General features: G+C 34.0%; 1 protein-coding gene across 1 annotated transcript; it reads left to right on the forward strand.

Moving 5' to 3' along the window:
• The first annotated feature begins 9840 nt into the window (after positions 1–9840).
• On the forward strand, positions 9841–16984 carry LOC145557839 (putative leucine-rich repeat receptor-like serine/threonine-protein kinase At2g19230). The gene is made up of 12 exons (XM_081619022.1): positions 9841–10112; positions 13194–13687; positions 13816–13951; positions 14042–14113; positions 14245–14316; positions 14399–14479; positions 14582–14733; positions 15256–15461; positions 15560–15686; positions 15807–15869; positions 16001–16193; positions 16391–16984. The coding sequence occupies exons 1-12, from the start codon at positions 9841–9843 to the stop codon at positions 16815–16817; spliced, it is 2295 nt and encodes a 764-aa protein (XP_081475148.1). The 3' UTR covers positions 16818–16984.
• The last annotated feature ends 3001 nt before the right edge of the window (positions 16985–19985 follow it).

Raw genomic sequence — 19985 nt, forward strand, 5'->3', positions numbered from 1 at the left:
AGAAGCATCCGGTAGCAACAGCTGCTCCGCTGGATAACCAAGGATCGCTTGAGCTCGGTCCTCGGTAGACAGCAGGTCCGGACGCAGCATCCGGATCAGGGGATCCGCATGAACCAAAGGCTCCTCGGTCGAAAGCTCCAAGAGAACACGCTCGCCTAAAAACCAAGCGTCAGCCCTCTTGAACACTGAGAGTCCCGTATAGAGGGCCCGAAAACGGCAACGAACCATGCCAGACCGGATATCCTCAGGGACTCCGACGATCAAACTCCAAGGACGGAGATCGATCTATAAAACACAACCACATGAAAAATCGTTAGAAAATGAGTCAAATAAAAAAACGAAGAGAGAACATGTAGTTTGGAATACTCACCGACGCACCAGTCGCCGAAAGAATCCTATGGCAAAAGTCGCCGGCAGAAGTAGCTCGTCTCCTCTTAATCTCGACCAATCGATGGCGGATAGGGAAACGAGTAGCCCCAAGAACCCTGGGGCTAAGAAAGGCAGGTACGAGTATCCCCAAGCCTGAAATCGAGAAAAGATAAGCCTAAAGGAAAAAACGAAAATAAATAACCGGAAAAGCTTAAAACACGTACCTCAAGGATACGACCATGCCATGTAAGCGAGATCCGAGGCACTTCAGTAGTTGCCGCGGAAACCATGACCCGGGTCGCCTTGCCCATAACCGTAAGCATACGGGCATACGACACCTCCACCCAACTTAGGTTACCTACTTGCCCCAAATCGCTGAGGCAAATAAGTAACCCAATAGCGAAACGCTCTCCTCGATCACTCAAGATGGTGACGGAAAGAACGTGGGCAATGTTTATCCGAGCCAGCTGCTCAAGTGTACACTACAGATCAAGCTCATCAGCCGACAACTCGTCGGCAAGAACCGAGTACGGACAATATTGCGCGTACACGTGAAAGGCCGATGCAAGACGGTCCCCCACAAGGTCGCGCAATCTCTCGTCTGACCCCTTTACAAGCTCTGTAGCTACAGGCTCGCCTCCGAAAGGAAAACCCGTAATCATAGAGAAATCAAAAGGGGTAACCGTCATCTCTCCCCATGGAAAGTGGAAAGTGTTGGTGGAATCCCACCAAAACTCCAGCAATCCACGGAGGAAAGCTGACGATGTAGACTGGCTCGATAAATCCCGAAGAGCCGGCAGCTGGGAGTCAATCCCAGAAAGTGCTACAATCTCCTTTGCCACCTCGGGCAAACGCTCAAAACGGGCTCGCAGGTCACCAGAGCCGTACAAACGCATGTCAGGCTCACTCTAAAAATAAAAAAATGGTTATAGTTTAAAAAGGAGAAGAAACAAAGGAAAAGAAAGAGACAAAGGCGCGGAAACCTCACGATGCCGCGCCACCCTCGGATAGAAACGTGGTGGTCTGGGTCCCAGTTAAGGACCCTAGAGTCCTAGTTGGGAGGAGCCTCCCAAACCACCTCCTCTTGGCGACGTCGATTGGCTGCGACACGTCGCTCTCGAACCTCCTCTTGAGGACGAGTTACCCTTTTCTGAGGACGAATCGCCTCATCCGGACCAACAAGAACCTCCTCAGCATCGACAAACGGAGGCGAGTCCATGCTATGACGGATAAAACTTCCTTAATTAGTTTATTTTATTTCCTAAACTAAACTAATATACGTATTCCAGATCCATTTCGGCAGCATAACGGCTACCGATAGGGCAAAACACGAAAATCGAATGTAACCCATACTTGGGGGCTACGATACCTGCAATTAAACTCAGTAAATGGGGGCTTTTAACACCCACAAAAGCCATCCTATACCAGTTTCAACTAAGCATTCAAGAGATTATCTTCTAAAATCTTAGAGAATCAACTAATTCTAGACGAATAACAGTAATATAAACATGATTATCGTCTACCAAACAAATTTAGAGTTCGAATATGGTGAAAATAGGCTAAGTATACACTTCGCGCCATTTTTTCGGATTCATAATTTTCAAAATGTTAATTATGGAAGCAAAACTAGTTCCAATACTACAATTGTTGCATAATTAACAAGTATAACCGAAATGGGCAAACAAAATAACAGAAAATCAAGCAAAAATTCGAAAAAAGAAGCAAGAACGAACTCGAAACAAGAAATGCTCATACAAGGTTCAATACTTAACTATTTTTCATGAAATTTGTCGCAAAACACTCCTTAAACATAGCATAACAACATAGAGAAAACAATTTCAAGAAAAATAAGCCGAATCGAAAACCCCCAAATATGAAATTTGGGGTTTAACGACTCAAAAATTGTTCGAATTCAGCCAAAAAAAGAGCAAGTTTTAGCAAAAAACTTACATCGGATTACGACAAATATGAATTGAGAATGAGATTAGCTTCCTTTAGCCTCAAAAATTGCAAAAAACTAATCTTTTTAGAGAAAGAAAGAGTCGAAAAATGGCGAAGGAAGGGAAAAATGGCGAAATGAAAATTCGCGCCTGCTATTTTCATTTTACTGACATAAATGTCGAGCGCAACTTAAGATGTTGCGCGTGACATACCAGCGCAACTCAGAAAGATGTGCGCGCGCTTGGCTAGCGCAACCTTTTGAGTTGCGCGCGGATACTGGTCACTAAAAGACCGAATGTTTGATTTTGATCCGTTTGATCATTTTGTGAACGGTTTTTGCTCGTTATTAGACGTAATGGCGCGCAAATCATCAAAATCTTTTTAATTGCTTTGCATATTGCAGTTTTTTTTTTTGCATCATATTGCATGCACACCGTGCTTTATGCCTTCCCCAAGCATAAGTTTTGAACGTTTTTCGTAAGAGTGCCTTAAAACGTTCCGTGGTGGTGCTTTACGTAAAAGCATCCATAGAAAGGTTTGTTATTTTACTGTACTGACGTGACAAATGTCCAGGTTCTCTTCTTTTTTCACGTCCGAAGCAAAAAGGAAGGCGTTTTCATGCAGCGTAAAAATGAAAATGGCGTATCGTATGGTGCAAAATTATAAGGCGTAGGTGATGCGTAAAATTTCACTCAGCCCAAGCTTTGCGAGATCTACCTCTCGGAACTAATAGGTAGAGAATTATTGTAGGCGTTAGCTTAACTAGTCGACAGGCGCGCCGAACTTTCAGGAACAAGCACTTCTTGAATGGGAGCAAATACGGTAGTTAGTGCGCTTACTAACTTATCAGATAGTTAGGGTGTCGAATCCGCCCCTGTATAAAGAAGCGACGAGACGATGTCGCGCCTATGTAGTCACGTGCCCCCAGTCCTGAGACACGTGTACTCATCTTGTGGACAAAACTGATGAGAGAGTTGCTGACTTTCTTCCCTCTCACTAAATTTGGATATATGCCTCCAGTCTTGAGACATGTATTTCTATCTTGTGGACGTCCGGCTCGAATGCCGGACCATTTCGGCTCGAATACTAAAAACCCCCTTTTTCATCTTTTACTTTGTTAAAGTCAGGCTAAAGTTTTAATGACATATCGAGGGACTTTAGACCAACGATGACCCGATTGAGAGGAAATCCTCCCCTTTTATTCTTTTAAAACCGATTTCTTTTCATGACCTGACATCACCCGGAATACTTTTACTTGTAAGAGCATTCTACAATTGTAAAGGATCAATCTAGATTCTTTAGCGCGTTAAGACTAGGAAGGACTTTTTCTAGCCTTAATAACTACTTGTTTTAAACACTTAACGAACCAAGGATCGTTTCGACGTTCTTAAACATTACTGAAAGATTCTCTATCCTTAGAGAACTTCGCAGAATGAGTCTCGGATTTATTTCCTTAACTACTTTGATCATCGTTTATTCTAGACTCGATCAAAGTGGGGGTTACAATAGACATCTACTTTTGGACTCCTGTCCCTACAGGAAGTGCAATGACGATAAATAAAGCCATCTTCGTGTTGGATAAAAGTGAAGAAAACTTATGGATAACTGGTTAAGTCACAAAACACAAAAGACTAGCCCAAATTAAAGAAAAGCCAAAACAAAGGTCCAATTAACTAAACCCGATGATAATTAGGCTTAAGCCCGTGCTTAAACCCTAATAATGACGGATTTAGGAGCGTCTAGGTTAAAACTTAGTGCTGCCGCAAAAAAAGCCGCGTGCATCTCACAAAGTCGCGCTGGGCTGCCGCGCGCAACTATTTCAGTTGCGCGCGACACCCAGCGCAACTTCCGCAGAAGATTTGTAATTATTCGGAAATTATACGGAAATTATAAAATCGAATCTTACCATAAAAGCTGGGCGCAAGACCAAAAGTTGCGCTGCATATAGCAGCGCAACTCTATAACGCGCGCAACTTCATCTGTTGCGCGCGACACCTGCTGCCGCAGATTGCTCGAAACCCTCAACCTAATCCTTATATATAAATACGAGCTTAAACTGAGGCTTCAACAGACAGAAATTAATATAAAAACTCTGGCGAAATAACTTGTGAACTTGTGCAACCTAGCCCTCTTGTCCTAAACACTCACCCTTTCGACACTTTGTTACTACGGTGGAGGCTCCCCAACAAGCTAAGAAGGTATCCATAAGTGTTCTAAACGGAGATCTAGCAAAGAGAAGTGGTAAATTCTTGAGCACTTAGTTAAACCACCATTATTTTCTTGATTAAAAGGATTTTAATTAATTAATTAATTAGTGTTGTTTGACCACTTTTAAAATAATTAATTAATCAATTCCACATAGCATCTTGCGTTAAATAAAGACTAGAATTGAATTAAATAATTGTAAGTTGATCACCTAAGCCAAGGCGAATCTTGTTTATTTATTGTTCTTTCACGAATATTATTAAATAAGAATAACGCCTTTGCGATGTAATTCTTACGTTAATTAATGCTTGTACATAAAACCAACTAACATAGTTTTAGGTATCGCGTTGCATATATTGTTTAGTGATGAAATTGTGAAAAAGGAAGAGCTTGTAGAGGTCGTACTAGGGCTAGGATGAGGATTCCCCTCTAAAAGAAACGTTATCTTAGTACCCTTGCTCCCGAACTCATTTCTGGCTTATAGACCAATTTGGGCATGGGTAAATTTATGATTTGTGCTAATTATTCCATGAACTCCACATGGAAGAAAGGCATGAACGAGGTTTATGAGTTTTTCCTAAAACTCATTGGCGACTCCTACTTGTTTCTTACAAAAAAGCGTGATGATAGAATCAATCCTAATTCAAGGTCCCCCAAACAATCAGGAATTCAAATCCTACTACACCTTAACAAGTGTAAAGTCCTAGACTTTTAAGTGGCCAAGGGCATTTAAGTAGAGTACCCCTTACGATGGAATCACCTGCCCTCCTTACACCCGGGATATACACTAGTTAATTATTAAACAGTTGTTAATCCCCCAAATTTTTCTATATATGCATTTTACTCGGTTTTCAATTTTATATTTAAAAAAGAAATCCCCATTTTGAAGTAAAAATTAGGTATTAAATTTATGAAGAAGACCCCATTTTGAATTGTTGAACAGGGGCCCAAAAATAATTTGCAAGTTTAGCTCGACACTAACTGCAACCCTCAACACGTGATTAAATCCTAATAAAGAGGGAGACTTAATCACCATTAACAACTACATAGTTGAAGAGAGTTTAAAAGAGGTTACAAAGGAAGAGGAAGATGGGAAAGTCAATAGATTGACATGTTGAATAAATCTAGATACGAAAAAAGTCTACTCTACAACTCACTATAAAAGGTTATTATGAAATATAAAAGGTTAATATAGTGAAAATATACCTTAAGACTAATCCAAAAATAATTTATATGGTATGCATATACTTTTATTTATTAGTAAAATTTTTAGTTAAAGTAAGCTTATGATGAATATTGCAAAAGTACTCAAAGTGTTGCAATTGTTATAAAACAAAAGGATTTTTAAGTTTTGCCCCCCTTGAGTCTTAATTCCCGCTGGCTTCATTATTCTTAGAGGGAGCCCCACTTTATTACCTTTATAAACTGATTTTGTTTATCAATTGACAAAATCATAATAAATTAACGAAAATGACTAGTCAGTATGACATTTTCGTAATTATATCGATATTTGTGAAATTCAAATTTAATAAAAAGTTATTGATTTATTTAAGTTTTAGAGTGATAAACTTGTATAATCTCTTGCTCTTGCTTTCTGGGTCTAACATGTCGGAGCCTGAGAGGTGCCCATTTAACACGGTCTTGTTTACCAAGAAAAAAGTACGCCTTTGGGCGTTTAATTAGGGTTTGATATATACACGGTTTCTGCACCCTAAGAGTAGATTCCACGCTAAAAACTAAAGACTGAAAGCTCTTATGGTAAGAGTACGTACTCTTGCATGTGGGCATACATTTAGTGTCTTTGTTGTACGTATTAACATTAAAAAGTCGTAATTGTACGAGTCAACGCATAGTTCTCATGACTTGACGCGCAAAAACAAGAATAAATACAACTGAATTGTAAACTGAGGTTGTAAATAAAAAAAATGGTAATTTTATGAAAAACTACCATTATAGTCTAGAATTTGCGAGAAATTACCTATTAAAAAAAATATTGTAGTTGACTACTTAATTTTTGAAAAATGTTGTAATTTATTACCTTACGCCGGATTATGAAGGAGTTTGACCAAAATTCTCCGCCGTTGAGGCCGTTGACTTGCTCACGTGACCATCACGTGACACTTAATAACCTTTTCTTTCCCAAATTTTTCTCACAATTTTCCCACGTGATGGTCACTAAGTATCACGTGACCAAGTTAACGCCGGAAAATTTTGGTCAAACTTCATAATCCGGCTTAAGGTAGTAAATTACAACATTTTTCAAAAGCTAGGTAGTCAATTACAATTTTTTTTTTAATAGGTAGTTTCTCGCAAATTCTGGACTATAATAGGTAGTTTTTCACAAAATCTATAATATAATTGCAGAGTCAATTCACCACAACCCTCCAAATCCCCAAAACTCAAATCTCATGTATTTGAGTTTTTTTTTTTTTCTTTTTTAATTTTTTTTTCTTTTATTTTTTAACAAACCAATAACTACCCAAATACCCATCCCACATTCCCAATATATTATTTACTAGACGAAGCCCCGTACGATGCACGGTTTTTTCATATAAAAATCTCCAGATAATATATTTTCATATAGATTCTAAGTTATTTTTAAAAATTATTTGATTTATTTTACTATTTAATAATTTCAGACAAAAAAATACATTTTATTTTAATTAAAGTGCTATTGCCTATTACAAAAAGTATATTTTTTTAATGTAATTTATAATATGACTTTATTTATTGTTGTTTTGTATTGTATTTGTGATTGTTAATTAATATGATATATTAAAAAAAAAATTGTAAATATGATTTTTTATGATAAAATCTTTAATGTGAAAAGATTTTTTTTTTTTAATGATTAATGATTTAAATCCTAAATCATTATTCGTTGTTTTTTAAAAAATAAAAATATAAAAAATAATAAAAACATGTATACTATTTATCTTCTATTTCAATAATCACTAATTTCGTTCACACTCATATCTCTTCCAACTAATCAAAATGGATAAATAAAACATGTTAACAAAATTAAATTTATATAAAATTAATCTTTATAGTCTTATAAAATAAATCAATATATATATTTACCGGGAAGTGAAAATTTGTTGTGAAAGTGATCTAAAAATTTTAATTGTACAAAATCAAATCTATGCATTGGAATTTTTTCATCGTCCCCAATCGCCTTAACAATAGTATTTTGAAAATTTAAATCATTATTTTGGTGTCACTGACAATGTGTGCGATATTGCTTTTTATTTGTAATGATTGAAAAGTATCCAATGACGTAAACCTTTCTTTCAATTAATTTTGGAAGAAATTGTACAAAGTTGGCGGGGCATGAATGCAATCTCCCTGTAATTAAAAATAAAAATTAAGTTAACTTGAAACAAAACATAAACATATAATCATTAAGTATTCCAAATAAACACAATGACATTAATTACAAATACACATTTAACATGGATTAATGACACAAAATCTTCTAAAAAAAATAAAAATAAAAAAAATAATCTATAATATAATTGCAGAGCCAATTCACCACAACCCTCCAAATCTCCAAAACTCAAATCTCATGCATTTGAGTTCTTTTTTTTTTAATTTTATTTTTTTACAAACCATTAACTATTAATAATAATAATAATAATATTAATAATAATAATAATAATATTAATATTAATAATAATAATAATAATAATATAATAATAATAATAATAATAATAATAATAATAATAAAATGTACAACACGCTATTTGTATGACTGGCCTCACCGAAAAGCTATTAACTAAGTATCCCCTATAACACAGAATGAGTAACCTCTATAGATTTAACAAAATAGCCCTCATAATAGTTGGGCACATTTTGTGGCCAACCACATATAAGAGTCGGCCCAGTTTTTTTTTTTTTTTTTTTTTTTTTTTTTTTTTTTTTTGAGTTTATGAGCAAAACATTGAATATCAGATTTCAGCAGAGCAGAATAGGTGTCGGCAGATTACTAAAAATACTCAATAAAGCAGATTTGAACAGAGAATCAAAATACAACAACTCTAAAAAAAAAAAAAACATGGCCTAAGTTACTACATCAAATCAATTTCCTTATTTGATATAATTTTTTCTTATCATATTTATTTATTTATTTATTTCTAATATAAAATATATCCCGTGCATTTTGCACGGGTACACTCTAGTTTCCTTAAAAAAATATAGCGTGTATTATCAAAAGTTCTATATATAGAAAAAAGATTTCTTCGTCGATAAATTTTGCTTTTCCTAAAATACCCCTCTACTTTTTTAAAATTACATTATTTACTCACAATTAAAAATTAATTTTTTTTTTTAAAAAAAAACTATCTTATCAAGTTATCATAATTACCATTCCCATAAACATAAACCAAAAAAAAAAAAAAAAAAAAAAAAAAAAACCTGTCAAAACTACCCTATAATAATTCTTTCACATAAATGTATACGATGTATATCTTTAAATGTTCTTACTCCCTATAAAAAGTAAAACTACTCTTGATTTTTTTTTTATTATTATTTTTTTTTTGTGGTTAATTTTTTATTTTTTATGCGTGTACCCTTAGCTTGTAAGGTATAACTCAAAATTTAAAGATTAGACAAAGATTACTAAATAGCAAATTAACCAGATAAAAATCCTAGATAGGATTGAGTGATGAGAAAGAAGGTTCATTGTTCAAACTTCAAAGTCAAGTCTATAGAAAAGTAGTGGCCTGGAGTCGACTCTTACAACTTTACAAGTCCATGTTAATCCTAGTATACAAGTCCATGTATCTGATTGCCTGCATATCAATAAGAAATTCTTTAGTCCAAAAAAATTATTGATTAAAAAAAATAAAATGCCGTGGATTTGGGTTATGGCCTTGAAGACCATCAATATACTAATACCATGCTTGTTTATTTGCAATTATGGATTAATTTTCTCCTTGGCTGCTGATGATGCTGCAAATTTGACTTCATTAGCCGATAAAAGAGTTGCTGCAGGTATAATTATTCTTCTAGTAACTTGCTTATACGTACATTCAATTAGTTAATATGGAGGATGCCCCAGTTTCTCATGGTGAGAAACAAATTTTGTTTCTCACATGGCATTTTCGTAAATAAACCAACAACTTTATTCAATTTTATTCAATTGTGGAGCCCACAATAATGAAAAAGTTGTTGATTTATTCACGAAAATGCCATTATGAGAAACAGGAAATTTCCCGCTAATATGAAGCTTTAAATAATTGCTTCATGATCATTGCTAATGCATGTGGTTGTTTTTATTTTTGGTGGTTTCCTCACAATAAAATTTGAAGGCTTCATCAGCATTGTGGAATGACGACACAATCACGATATGACAATACGAGAGGGTTATATTATGTTTCAGATTCCGAATTCATCAACACTGGAATAAACATGGAAGTCGACAGCAACTACACATATTATGATGATGGTGGGAAAATATACAACACACTTAGAAGTTTCCCAGATGGAATTAGAAATTGTTACACCTTGAAACCTTTACAAGGCAAAAATCGATACTATTTAATCAGAGCTATGTTCTACTATGGAAATTATGATGGCTTCTATTTTAACGGCTATACAAGGTATTTGTGTTTGTTTCTTTATTTCTACTTCAATCAAATTACGTACACCACAACTTATGAAGATATAAATTTATGTCTAATGCTTATATATATATATATATATATATATATATATATATATATATATATATATATATATATATATATATATATATATATATATATATATATATATAAAGGGCATTTTAAAACAATTTTAGGTGCATGTGACACTCTAAATTTTATATATATATATATATATATATATATATATATATATATATATATATATATATATATATATAATGAGAACTAAAGCTATAATAAGAACTAGGAACTAATCTAGGCCTTTAAATCCTGTTAATCGGATGGCTCACATGATTCTCGTGTCATTAATGGTATTTTCGTAATATTTCAATTTTGTAAAGTGTTTTCCTTTCCAGTTTTATTTCTAAAAAGTAAATAAAAAGTTAGTATATGTAAATGAAATCAGACATAAAGTAAACGAAATTGCCTTAAAAGTTTAAAAACTGGAAAAAAGTTGCAAAAACCGCATAATTACGAAAATGCCATTAATGAATGCGGGTGAAACGTGAGCCATCAGATTGAGTGCGATCAATGGCTGAGATTGGTTCTTAGTTCCTATTACATATATATATATATATATATATATATATATATATATATATATATATATATATATATATATATATATATATATATATATATATATATATATACTCATGTGAGAACACATCTATGTTCTAATATGTTAAGGTAGATGTTCTGAAAATAAATTTAACCCATCATCTTCAACCTCAACATTTTCTCTTCTATCCTCACCAACACTATCCAATCTCTAGCTAGTTCCTCTATCACCACCACCGCCTGTTCCATATCCTTTATGCCGTCACCTCCACCACCATCACTCTTTCTCTTCTCCCCGACATCATGGACTATACCCTCTCTCCTCTCCACGACGACCACCATCACCACCATGCTCAAGATTTTCATGTGTTTTGTATCAATTTTTGAACAATTGTAGTCAAGAATTCGAGTTGTGAAGCTTAATCAAAGGTAAACCAAGCTTAATCGACAATTTAATATGTGAAATCAAAATTTTTTTCATCCAAATCAATCAAATTGGGCAAATTATAGAGTTTGAAATTTCAAGGAATTTTAATTGAATATAAGAAACTAAACAACAATTCATATGTTTTTGTTACCTTGTAAATCAAGAATAAACTAATTTCAAATCAATTCGTTATAAAAATCAAATTTCAATTCGTGTTCTATATTAACGAATTATGTTCTAAAACATTTAAATATGTTTTTAAAACTGTTACATATGTTCTAAAATATGTTGCATATGTTCTAACACTAGTAGAAAAAGGCTTATTTGCGTCGCTCATTTATAGTGTATTTGCGTCGCTTCTATGAGCGACGCAACTGCTCGCGACGCAAATGACTTTTAAGTCATTTGCGTCGCTCCTAGGGGCGACACAAATAAGAGTCATTTGCATCGCTCCTTTATAAACAAGCGACGCAAATGACTATTACATATGTTCTAAGAAATATTGCATATATGTTCAGTTTTTTTGAGTTCAAGGTCTTAAAATTTGAGTATCATGTTCCAATTAAAACTATATTTTGAAAAGCTAAGTTTATTCCTCTAAAAACTATTACATATGTTAAGAATCATTGAGTCTAGGTTCTAAATTTCTAGGCATTTTGTTATAAACGCTATGCTACAAAAAAATAAGTATGATGTTCTAAATTTTAACTCACATGTTCTAATTCTTAAATAAGATGTTCTAAATTATTACTCACATAGATGTTCTTATAATGAGAAGCTTCTTATAATGCGAATGATGATAAGGATTTTATGTGCATATACTTTGTACTAAACGTGCATATATTTTGAAGAATATGTGAAAAAAAAAAACTCGAATTCGATGTGCATAATATTTGTTTTTCTAGAATCTCATGTATATACCATATCATTCTTAATCCAATGCAATCCAATGTCTAACAAATATACTATTCTAGAAATATTAGGTTAATAATATTTTTTTTTTGACTATGTGCATATTTTCTTGACTGAATTTAACTTTGAATATGCATAATGTTTATAAATCAAATATGCATAATGTTTATTTAGTATTGTTTTAAAACTTATAAAAAAAATGTTTTGCGCATTAAAACCGATAGATTTAACAATTTTCTTGACGGTAGAAAAAATTAGATAAAAGAAATATCCATTAGAACTTAGAAGTTACGGGAAAACCTGAAAGGAAGAAAATTGAGGATTAATGACTTGGAAGATTTGTTTTGGTGAAAAGTTCGAAAAAATTCGAAAGATTCCCTTGTATTCCGTATTCTAAATCAAAGCATAAAAAAAATTTGATAAAAAAAAGATTGTACTACAATTTTATTAAGATTCTAGAAAGGAAAATTTGTTAAAAACCATCTTATAAAAACCAAATTTTGTTTAAAACCATCTTATAAATTTTATTTTGTCAAAGCACACCTGTTTTAAAATTTTTTATGTTGAATCCCACCACTTTTTGGGTTTCGACTTTTGATTGACATTTCCGGCGTTAATTAGCATGTGCACCTCACGTGACTTACTTAACTCCACTTTTCTATTATTTTTCCCCTTTTTCCCTCCATTCATTTGCCCTTGGTGATCACTTACATTTCAGTGCAATTGTATAAAAGACTATAAAAACCAATTATGATGAAGAGGGAAATGAATGGAGGGAAAGGGCGGAAAAATAAAATAAAAGTTGAGTTAAGTGGGTCACGTGAGGTGCACATATTAGTTTACGCCGAAAATGTAAGTAACTAGTCGGAACCCGAGGAAATGGTTGGACTTAACAAAAAAAAAAAAAGATAAAACAGGTGTGCCTTGACAAACTTTTGAAAAAAAAAAAAAAACTATAAGATGCTTTTAAACAAATTTTGGTTTTTATAAGCTGGTTTTCAACAAATTTTCCTTCTAGTACTTTTGCATTCCAGGTTCTATTAGTGTCTCTATTGTGATCATTATGGCTAACATAATGTTTGAATCTTATACACACTAGTATGTTTAATTTTTAGTGTACCTGATGATCCATATGATCGACTATGGAGCGGAGATCCAGCTAATTTTAAGCAGTATTGGGGATCTTTAAAAACTAATCAATCAATGGATTCCACGCTCATCGATCGCTATGAGTTACCACCTTCAATTTTGAACACAGTTGCCGTTCCTGTGCCTGGCAATATCTCCTTAAATTTATCATGGAATATCGAATCCTTTAATACTGGATTAGTATGTGTTTACTGGCACTTTGCAGAAATTCAGAATTTGGAAAGCAATAAGTCAAGAGAGTTTACTATTTCAATACCTACAAAATATCAGTCAGAAATGATAAGTCCCAAATATTTGCAACCGTTAACTATTGTTTCTCCTGCCATAACAAAGATTAATGGATCTGTCGTTGAGTTTCACATTACGAAGACAAATAATTCGCAACTCCCTCCCATTCTCAACGCTTTTGAGATATATGAAGTAGTGGACCTCTCAGCATTACCAACAGACCAGAATGATGGTAAGCTAAGGCTTATAGAAAAAAAGGAAGAGAGACAATTCTTGTATTAGCGAATTTCCATTTCATAAATGAGTATTTTTTTCAATTAAAACAAATAATAATACTATTGCTCTTGTTATTATTATCAGTAAATGCCATTATGAAGATCAAAATGAACTACACAGTGCCGGGGAGTTGGCAAGGGGATCCTTGTCTGCCTTATGTTCCTTGGGATGGTTTAGAATGCAGCAACAATGATCATAATCCCCCAAGAATAACTTCTTTGTAAGTCTATACATATCTTTTTTAAAGTAACGCAATGATTTGACTTGATAAATATATTAGTATCTATAATCAAAATGAATTGAATGCCAGGAATTTGACTTTCAGTGGATTGGCCGGAGATATACCCCTTTCATTGTCTGCTCTTACATCTTTAACCTACTTGTAAGTTGATATTATATACATTAAGTATGTTACTCGATCAAGTTTGACGAGATGTGTTAGATCTGTGAAATTTAATTTAATATGTATATGTTTGTTATATGAAAATCTTGACCTTTTACATGTTGCTTTAGGAATCTTTCATATAATGATCTTACAGGGGTAATACCTGATTTTCTAGCTAAGATGCCATCTCTGCATACTATGTAAGTTTATTAGTTGCTTTAACCAACTTCTTAAGACTTGAGATGTGCATGACGTTGACCTTGTCTAATCCTCTTATAACAGAGATTTGAGAAGTAATATGCTCATAGGTCCAATTCCGATAGCACTTAGCAAGAAGGTGGAAGATGGCTCTATAATTTTGAGGTAGGTTAAGTTATATCCCATGCTAATCACGTGTAGTTATATCTCATATTTGAAGTTTTAACATTATTCCACCTCCCTCCTTTGCATCCTTTTCAATCCCAGATTGGAAGGCAATCCAGACGTGTGTATGTCAAATCCGTGTAAGAAAAAGAATTCAAAGAAGATGGTGGCTATATTGTCATCAACAACTTCTATAGCATTCATCATTATTTCGATAGCAATATGTATTTGTGTACTTAAAAGGAAGAAAGCAGGTATATTAAAGTTTTCGGTACTTATTCTAAGGGTATAAATTATTAAAATTAAAGACATCATACCAATTTTACAAATTGAATTTCCTAAATTATTAGAGATTCACCTTAAATAATGTGGCTTGAAATCATTCACAATTAAAGTCTTGAAATCATGAGTAGCTCTAGATCGAAGTAGTGATCTAGCTAATATATAACAACATTTAAGGCTAGTAATATTGAAATTGCACTGCAAGATGGAGGCTTAGAAAGATATAATGATTAGCCTTAAAAAAACTTATACAATGTGACATTCAAGTTATATATCAATTCTATAGTTTTCTCAAAATTGATTTCATTCTTGACTCTTGAGCAGTAGAAAATGCATGCTGCTTATATATCAAATTTGAAGGAAAGACTGCAAAATCCTATTTTGGATTTTTATGTGAAAATTAATAAGAAAGGTCTAGTTTTAGTACTATGCTTTTTCTTTGGTTTGTTTATAGTTGTAGTGGTAGCTTACGCTATGTTTTATCATTTTTTTAGCAAGATACATAAAAAATGCATCATTAAAGCTGGAGAGTCGGAGTTTCACATACGTTGAAGTGATGAATATGACCAATAATTTCCAAACAATAATTGGCAAAGGAGGATCTGCAGCAGTTTATCATGGCTCCTTAGAAGATAATACTCCTGTGGCAGTTAAAATGTTAAACCCATCCACTTTGAGTTTAAAGTTGTTTCGTACTGAGGTATAATATTCTTCATTCTAGTATACATACACTATCTGAAATTTGATATCTATACTGTGACAAAATATATGACAACTCTATTCTGTTTTCTTTTACAGGCTGAGTTGTTAACAAGAGTTCATCATAGAAGCCTTGTTTCGCTCATAGGTTATTGCGAGGAAGGCACAACCATGACACTCATCTATGAACATGTAACTAAGGGTAACCTGCAACAACATATTTCAGGTAAACAAACTACTAAAATACTTAAAGGTGTAAGAAGTATAAAGTTGTATTGTGACCATGACATTAAATTATTTAGTACTAAATATGTAAATTGGTTTTATATTGATTTTCTTGTTGTAGATAAAAATGTTAAGGTTTTATGTTGGAAAGAGAGACTACAAATTGCCATAGACGCTGCACAAGGTCAGTTGATTGTATTATATTCTATGCAACACTACAATTTCATATGAGAAAATGTTGCATTGTTTGATATTGTTTAATTATATGTTGTACAAGGTTAACTTGCACTAATGATAACAATATTGTAACTATAGGTTTGGAGTATATGCACAGTGGGTGTAAACCTCCTATAGTACACAGAGACATGAAAAGTTCCAACATTCTATTAGACGAGAACATGCATGCCAAGATTTCAGATTTCGGCATCTCCAAAAGTTTCTCTATTGAAAGTACTGAGAGTGGTCTGAATACTAACGTTATGGGAACACATGGCTATGTTGATCCAGAGTAAGTTTACAATTCTCATACTCACTTGATTTCAATCGTACAGTGGATCATTTGAATGCTATCTTCGTTCTAATTAGAAGAATTATGATGCTTTCGTAATATGTGGTGTAATTTTCTAAGTCTGAAAGAAATACTAGACTATTGAATGAATTGAATTTCTTAGTCTGACGAGTGGATCGTATTGTCTTGTGTTACAGATACTATAGCACTCAAAGACTTAATAAGAAGAGCGATGTGTTTAGTTTCGGGGTTGTTCTATTGGAGCTCATCACAGGGCAATCACCAATTGTGAGAAGCAATAATGCTGAACCCATACACATAATTGCATGGACTACTCCTAAGCTTGAGAGTGGGGATATAGAACTCATTGTTGATAAGAGATTGGAAGGACATTTCAGCACCAACTCTGCATGGAAAGCCTTGGAGATTGCTATGATGTGTGTATCATCTACTGCAATCCAAAGGCCAACCATGAATCAAGTGTTGAGTGATTTGAACGATTGTTTAGCGATCGAGATGTCCCAAGGAAGGAATAGAGACATGGACAACCATGAATATGGTTATCCTACTGCTGACATTGCCATTGCCGATACATCAATTGAAATGGGTCCAACAGCAAGGTAGTTATCTGAAATGATGCCGGAAAATCACTTTGATCTGTAAAAGAGAAGAACTTTCTATTGAAACATATTATCAGTATCCATATACAACTACGTTTTTATGTAATTTAAATTGCTGTGTATAATTTCCTAAATAAGTTCCCAGTATTGTGATACTTAGTTTAAGTTTTACTTCAATAGTTGAATTGTCAAAAGTTATGTTGAGACTTGAGATAATAATACAGTCATGGGAAGAATAGTAATCATGCCACGTGTCATAATTTTTGCCACGTGTCGTCATGACTCATGATTTGATAAATGATGTAGGGTTATGTCATATTAAAACAGACATTAATGTTTCCTCACAAAAAAATTTATGTTCATAAATTCTAAATTTTTAATTGAACTTATATATATACTACAATATAATCTCATTTTTTCGTTTACTCATCCATAATTCATATAGGTAAAGCTGTCAATTCGGGTAAACAGGTCAGGTTTGAGTCGGGTTAGTGAAAGTCCGGTCATCTCGGGTCGGGTCGGGTCAATACGGGTTAATGTCATAACATATGCGAGTCGGGTTCGGGTTGGGTCATGCTTGAGTCGGGTCACGTCGGGTCATACATCTTATCGGGTTTGGGTCGAGTTTAGGTCGGGTTAGTAAATGGTCAGGTTATATTTGGGTCCGGGTGAAAAATAGGTTATGTTCTCTTCACCTTAATAGACCATAAATTATCTGAATTGAACTTATCTACACTTATTATTATTATTATTATTATTATTATTATTATTATTATTATTATTATTATTATTATTGATTTAATAAATAAAACTAACTAATATGTTACTCCACATAAGAAAGATTATAGGCCAGGGTAGTTGTAACCCTCAATACGTGATTAAATCAGAATAAAGAGGGAGACTTGATCACCATTAACAACTACGTAATTGAAGAGATTGGAGTTACTAAGGAAGAGGAAGAGGAAGAGGAAGAGGATAAAGTCAATACGCTCATTGAATGAATCTTAACATGCAAAAAGTCTACTCTACAACCCATCTGTGGGCAAACGTGATAGGCCACAACTTACCCGTGGAGTATACTGATCAAGCTAGCTAGAGAGCGACAATTCGATCAAACATCACGCCTTTTTCTCTCTTTACTCTAATTATAATTTATTATAGTGCTAAAGCATAAACTTTGCAATGTGGAAAAATAAAGCAGGAAGTACAATATCATTTTTGGAAATTTTGTTAAAAAGGACCTTTTAAGTGCATTTCTTTGTTAAAAAGGACCTTATAAAGCTAAAGTTGTCTAGAGAGTACATATTTTAGAAAACTTTTGTGACTTGGGACCATTTGTCGGAAAGTCATCGTTGACTGGTCAACTCCAGCGTTGACCAGCACGTAACTTAAAAAAAAGCCCCCATTTCATTTTTTTCCCACGATTTCCCTCCTTGTTCCTCCTTTTCTTTCAATTTCCCCCAAAATCTTACTCTCTCCTCTGCAAGTGCAAACCAAGAACCCTAATTCTCTTTTCTCCATGAAATTTGCCCTTCTACATTGTAATTAATCACAATTCGAACTAGGTATGTCAAGTATTAGTCATTAATTGCGTTCATAATTGAGTTATTGTTGCGAATTAGGGTTATTTTGTTTCCTGATTTGCGTTCAATAACTTCGCGCAGCATGCATTTCCCCAAAAAAAAAGGTAAGCAAATACAATTGTGGGATTTCTCTTGCTCAAAGGATCTCGTGGACTCATGATAATTGTTTAGCCTGTTTTTTTTCCCTTTTTAGATTTCGCCATTGTAGACCCAAATAAGAAAGCTATTGGTAGAACATAAAGGGAAATGAAAAGGACAGAAGAGAGAGAATATAATATACATACCTCACAAAAATTAAGTCTTCACTTGAATTCAATGTTGCAACACAAGGTAGATGGAGAGAATTCAATTGCACTTGTAAAGGAGAAAGAAATATTTTGGGGGGAATTGAAAGAAAAGGAGGAAAAAGAAGGAAAATCGTGGGAGAAATGAAAGGGGTGGGGTGGGGGGTTAAGTCACGTGCTGGTCAACGCCGGAGTTGACCAGTCAATGACGACATTCCGGCAAATGGTCCCAAGTCACAACTTTTTTCCAAAATTTGTACCCTCTAGACAACTTTAGCTTTAAAAGTTCCTTTTTAACAAAGAAATGCATTTAAAAGGTCATTTTTAACAAAATTTCCTTTTATTTAATACTCAGATACTCTGTCTATTTCTAATAATCAAACACTTTATGCATAAATAACTTTAACTCAGATGTGCCCATTTAACACGGTCTTATTTACCAATAACAAAGTATTGGCTTTGAGTCCATCTAGGGGCATAATGCCTATATTTTCTCTTTCCAAATAGAAGGGTAAAATATAATTTGACATTTATAAAGGTATTTTCTATGATTATACTGATATTTTTTTGTGTACTATTATTATGCATGTATACTATATTATGTAACCTTGCGCCTCCTACCAACAGTACTAGCAATCGCGAAAAGCCTCCTCCATCGTTGTTGGCAATCGCATACACTACCGCCTCCCACTACTGGCAGTAACCACATCTGCCAACCTACTCCATGTGCCGCACTCTACTTCCACCTCCCCATGACCAACAATGATTCTTACATTGCCTCATTGGTTTTTTTTTACACATAATCACATAGATTTTGTTCTGGTGGTGGTATATCACAATAAGGTCAACTTTTGCACATCTCTTTTGCTATCAAGTTAGCTCCTTTTATTGTTGCAGCACTTGGAATCTTTGTGGAGTATTAATTTTTGCTACCTGGTTTCTCTTTTGAGAATTGATTAATTTCAAGCGGTGGGATTTAATCTTTTCTTGCGCAATTTTATTTGTTTTTCTTCAACTGTGATTTCACGTAGTAGTGTAGTGTCTTCTCCCTGATGATGGTTTGATCCCTTAACTTATTCTTCTCTGGATCTGCAACTTGGCCCAAGTATATGCGTGACTCTTCTCCTTCGGCCTAAAAGCGCATATCTCTACTATACGTAGGTCGTGGTTGTTGCTTCTCATCGTCATCACCAGCACACGTCTACTACTTATCTTTTGATCATGGGTTACTATACTATCCTTACCGTTCGATGCGTGATTCAGATCCAGTCTGAGCATCCGATTTTCTCCCGCTCTGACTGCGGG

Source organism: Chenopodium album, chromosome 9, assembly GCF_948465745.1.
Source record: "Chenopodium album chromosome 9, dcCheAlbu1.1, whole genome shotgun sequence".
Lineage (NCBI taxonomy): Eukaryota > Viridiplantae > Streptophyta > Magnoliopsida > Caryophyllales > Amaranthaceae > Chenopodium > Chenopodium album.

Bases quoted from the DNA above. Each gene is read 5' to 3' on its own strand.
- LOC145557839 (XM_081619022.1), top strand. From the start codon at position 9,841: ATGACGACACAATCACGATATGACAATACGAGAGGGTTATATTATGTT. The intron at 14,317-14,398 runs GTAAGTTTATTA...CTCTTATAACAG, and splicing joins ATGCCATCTCTGCATACTAT to AGATTTGAGAAGTAATATGC. The intron at 15,462-15,559 runs GTATAATATTCT...TTTCTTTTACAG, and splicing joins TAAAGTTGTTTCGTACTGAG to GCTGAGTTGTTAACAAGAGT.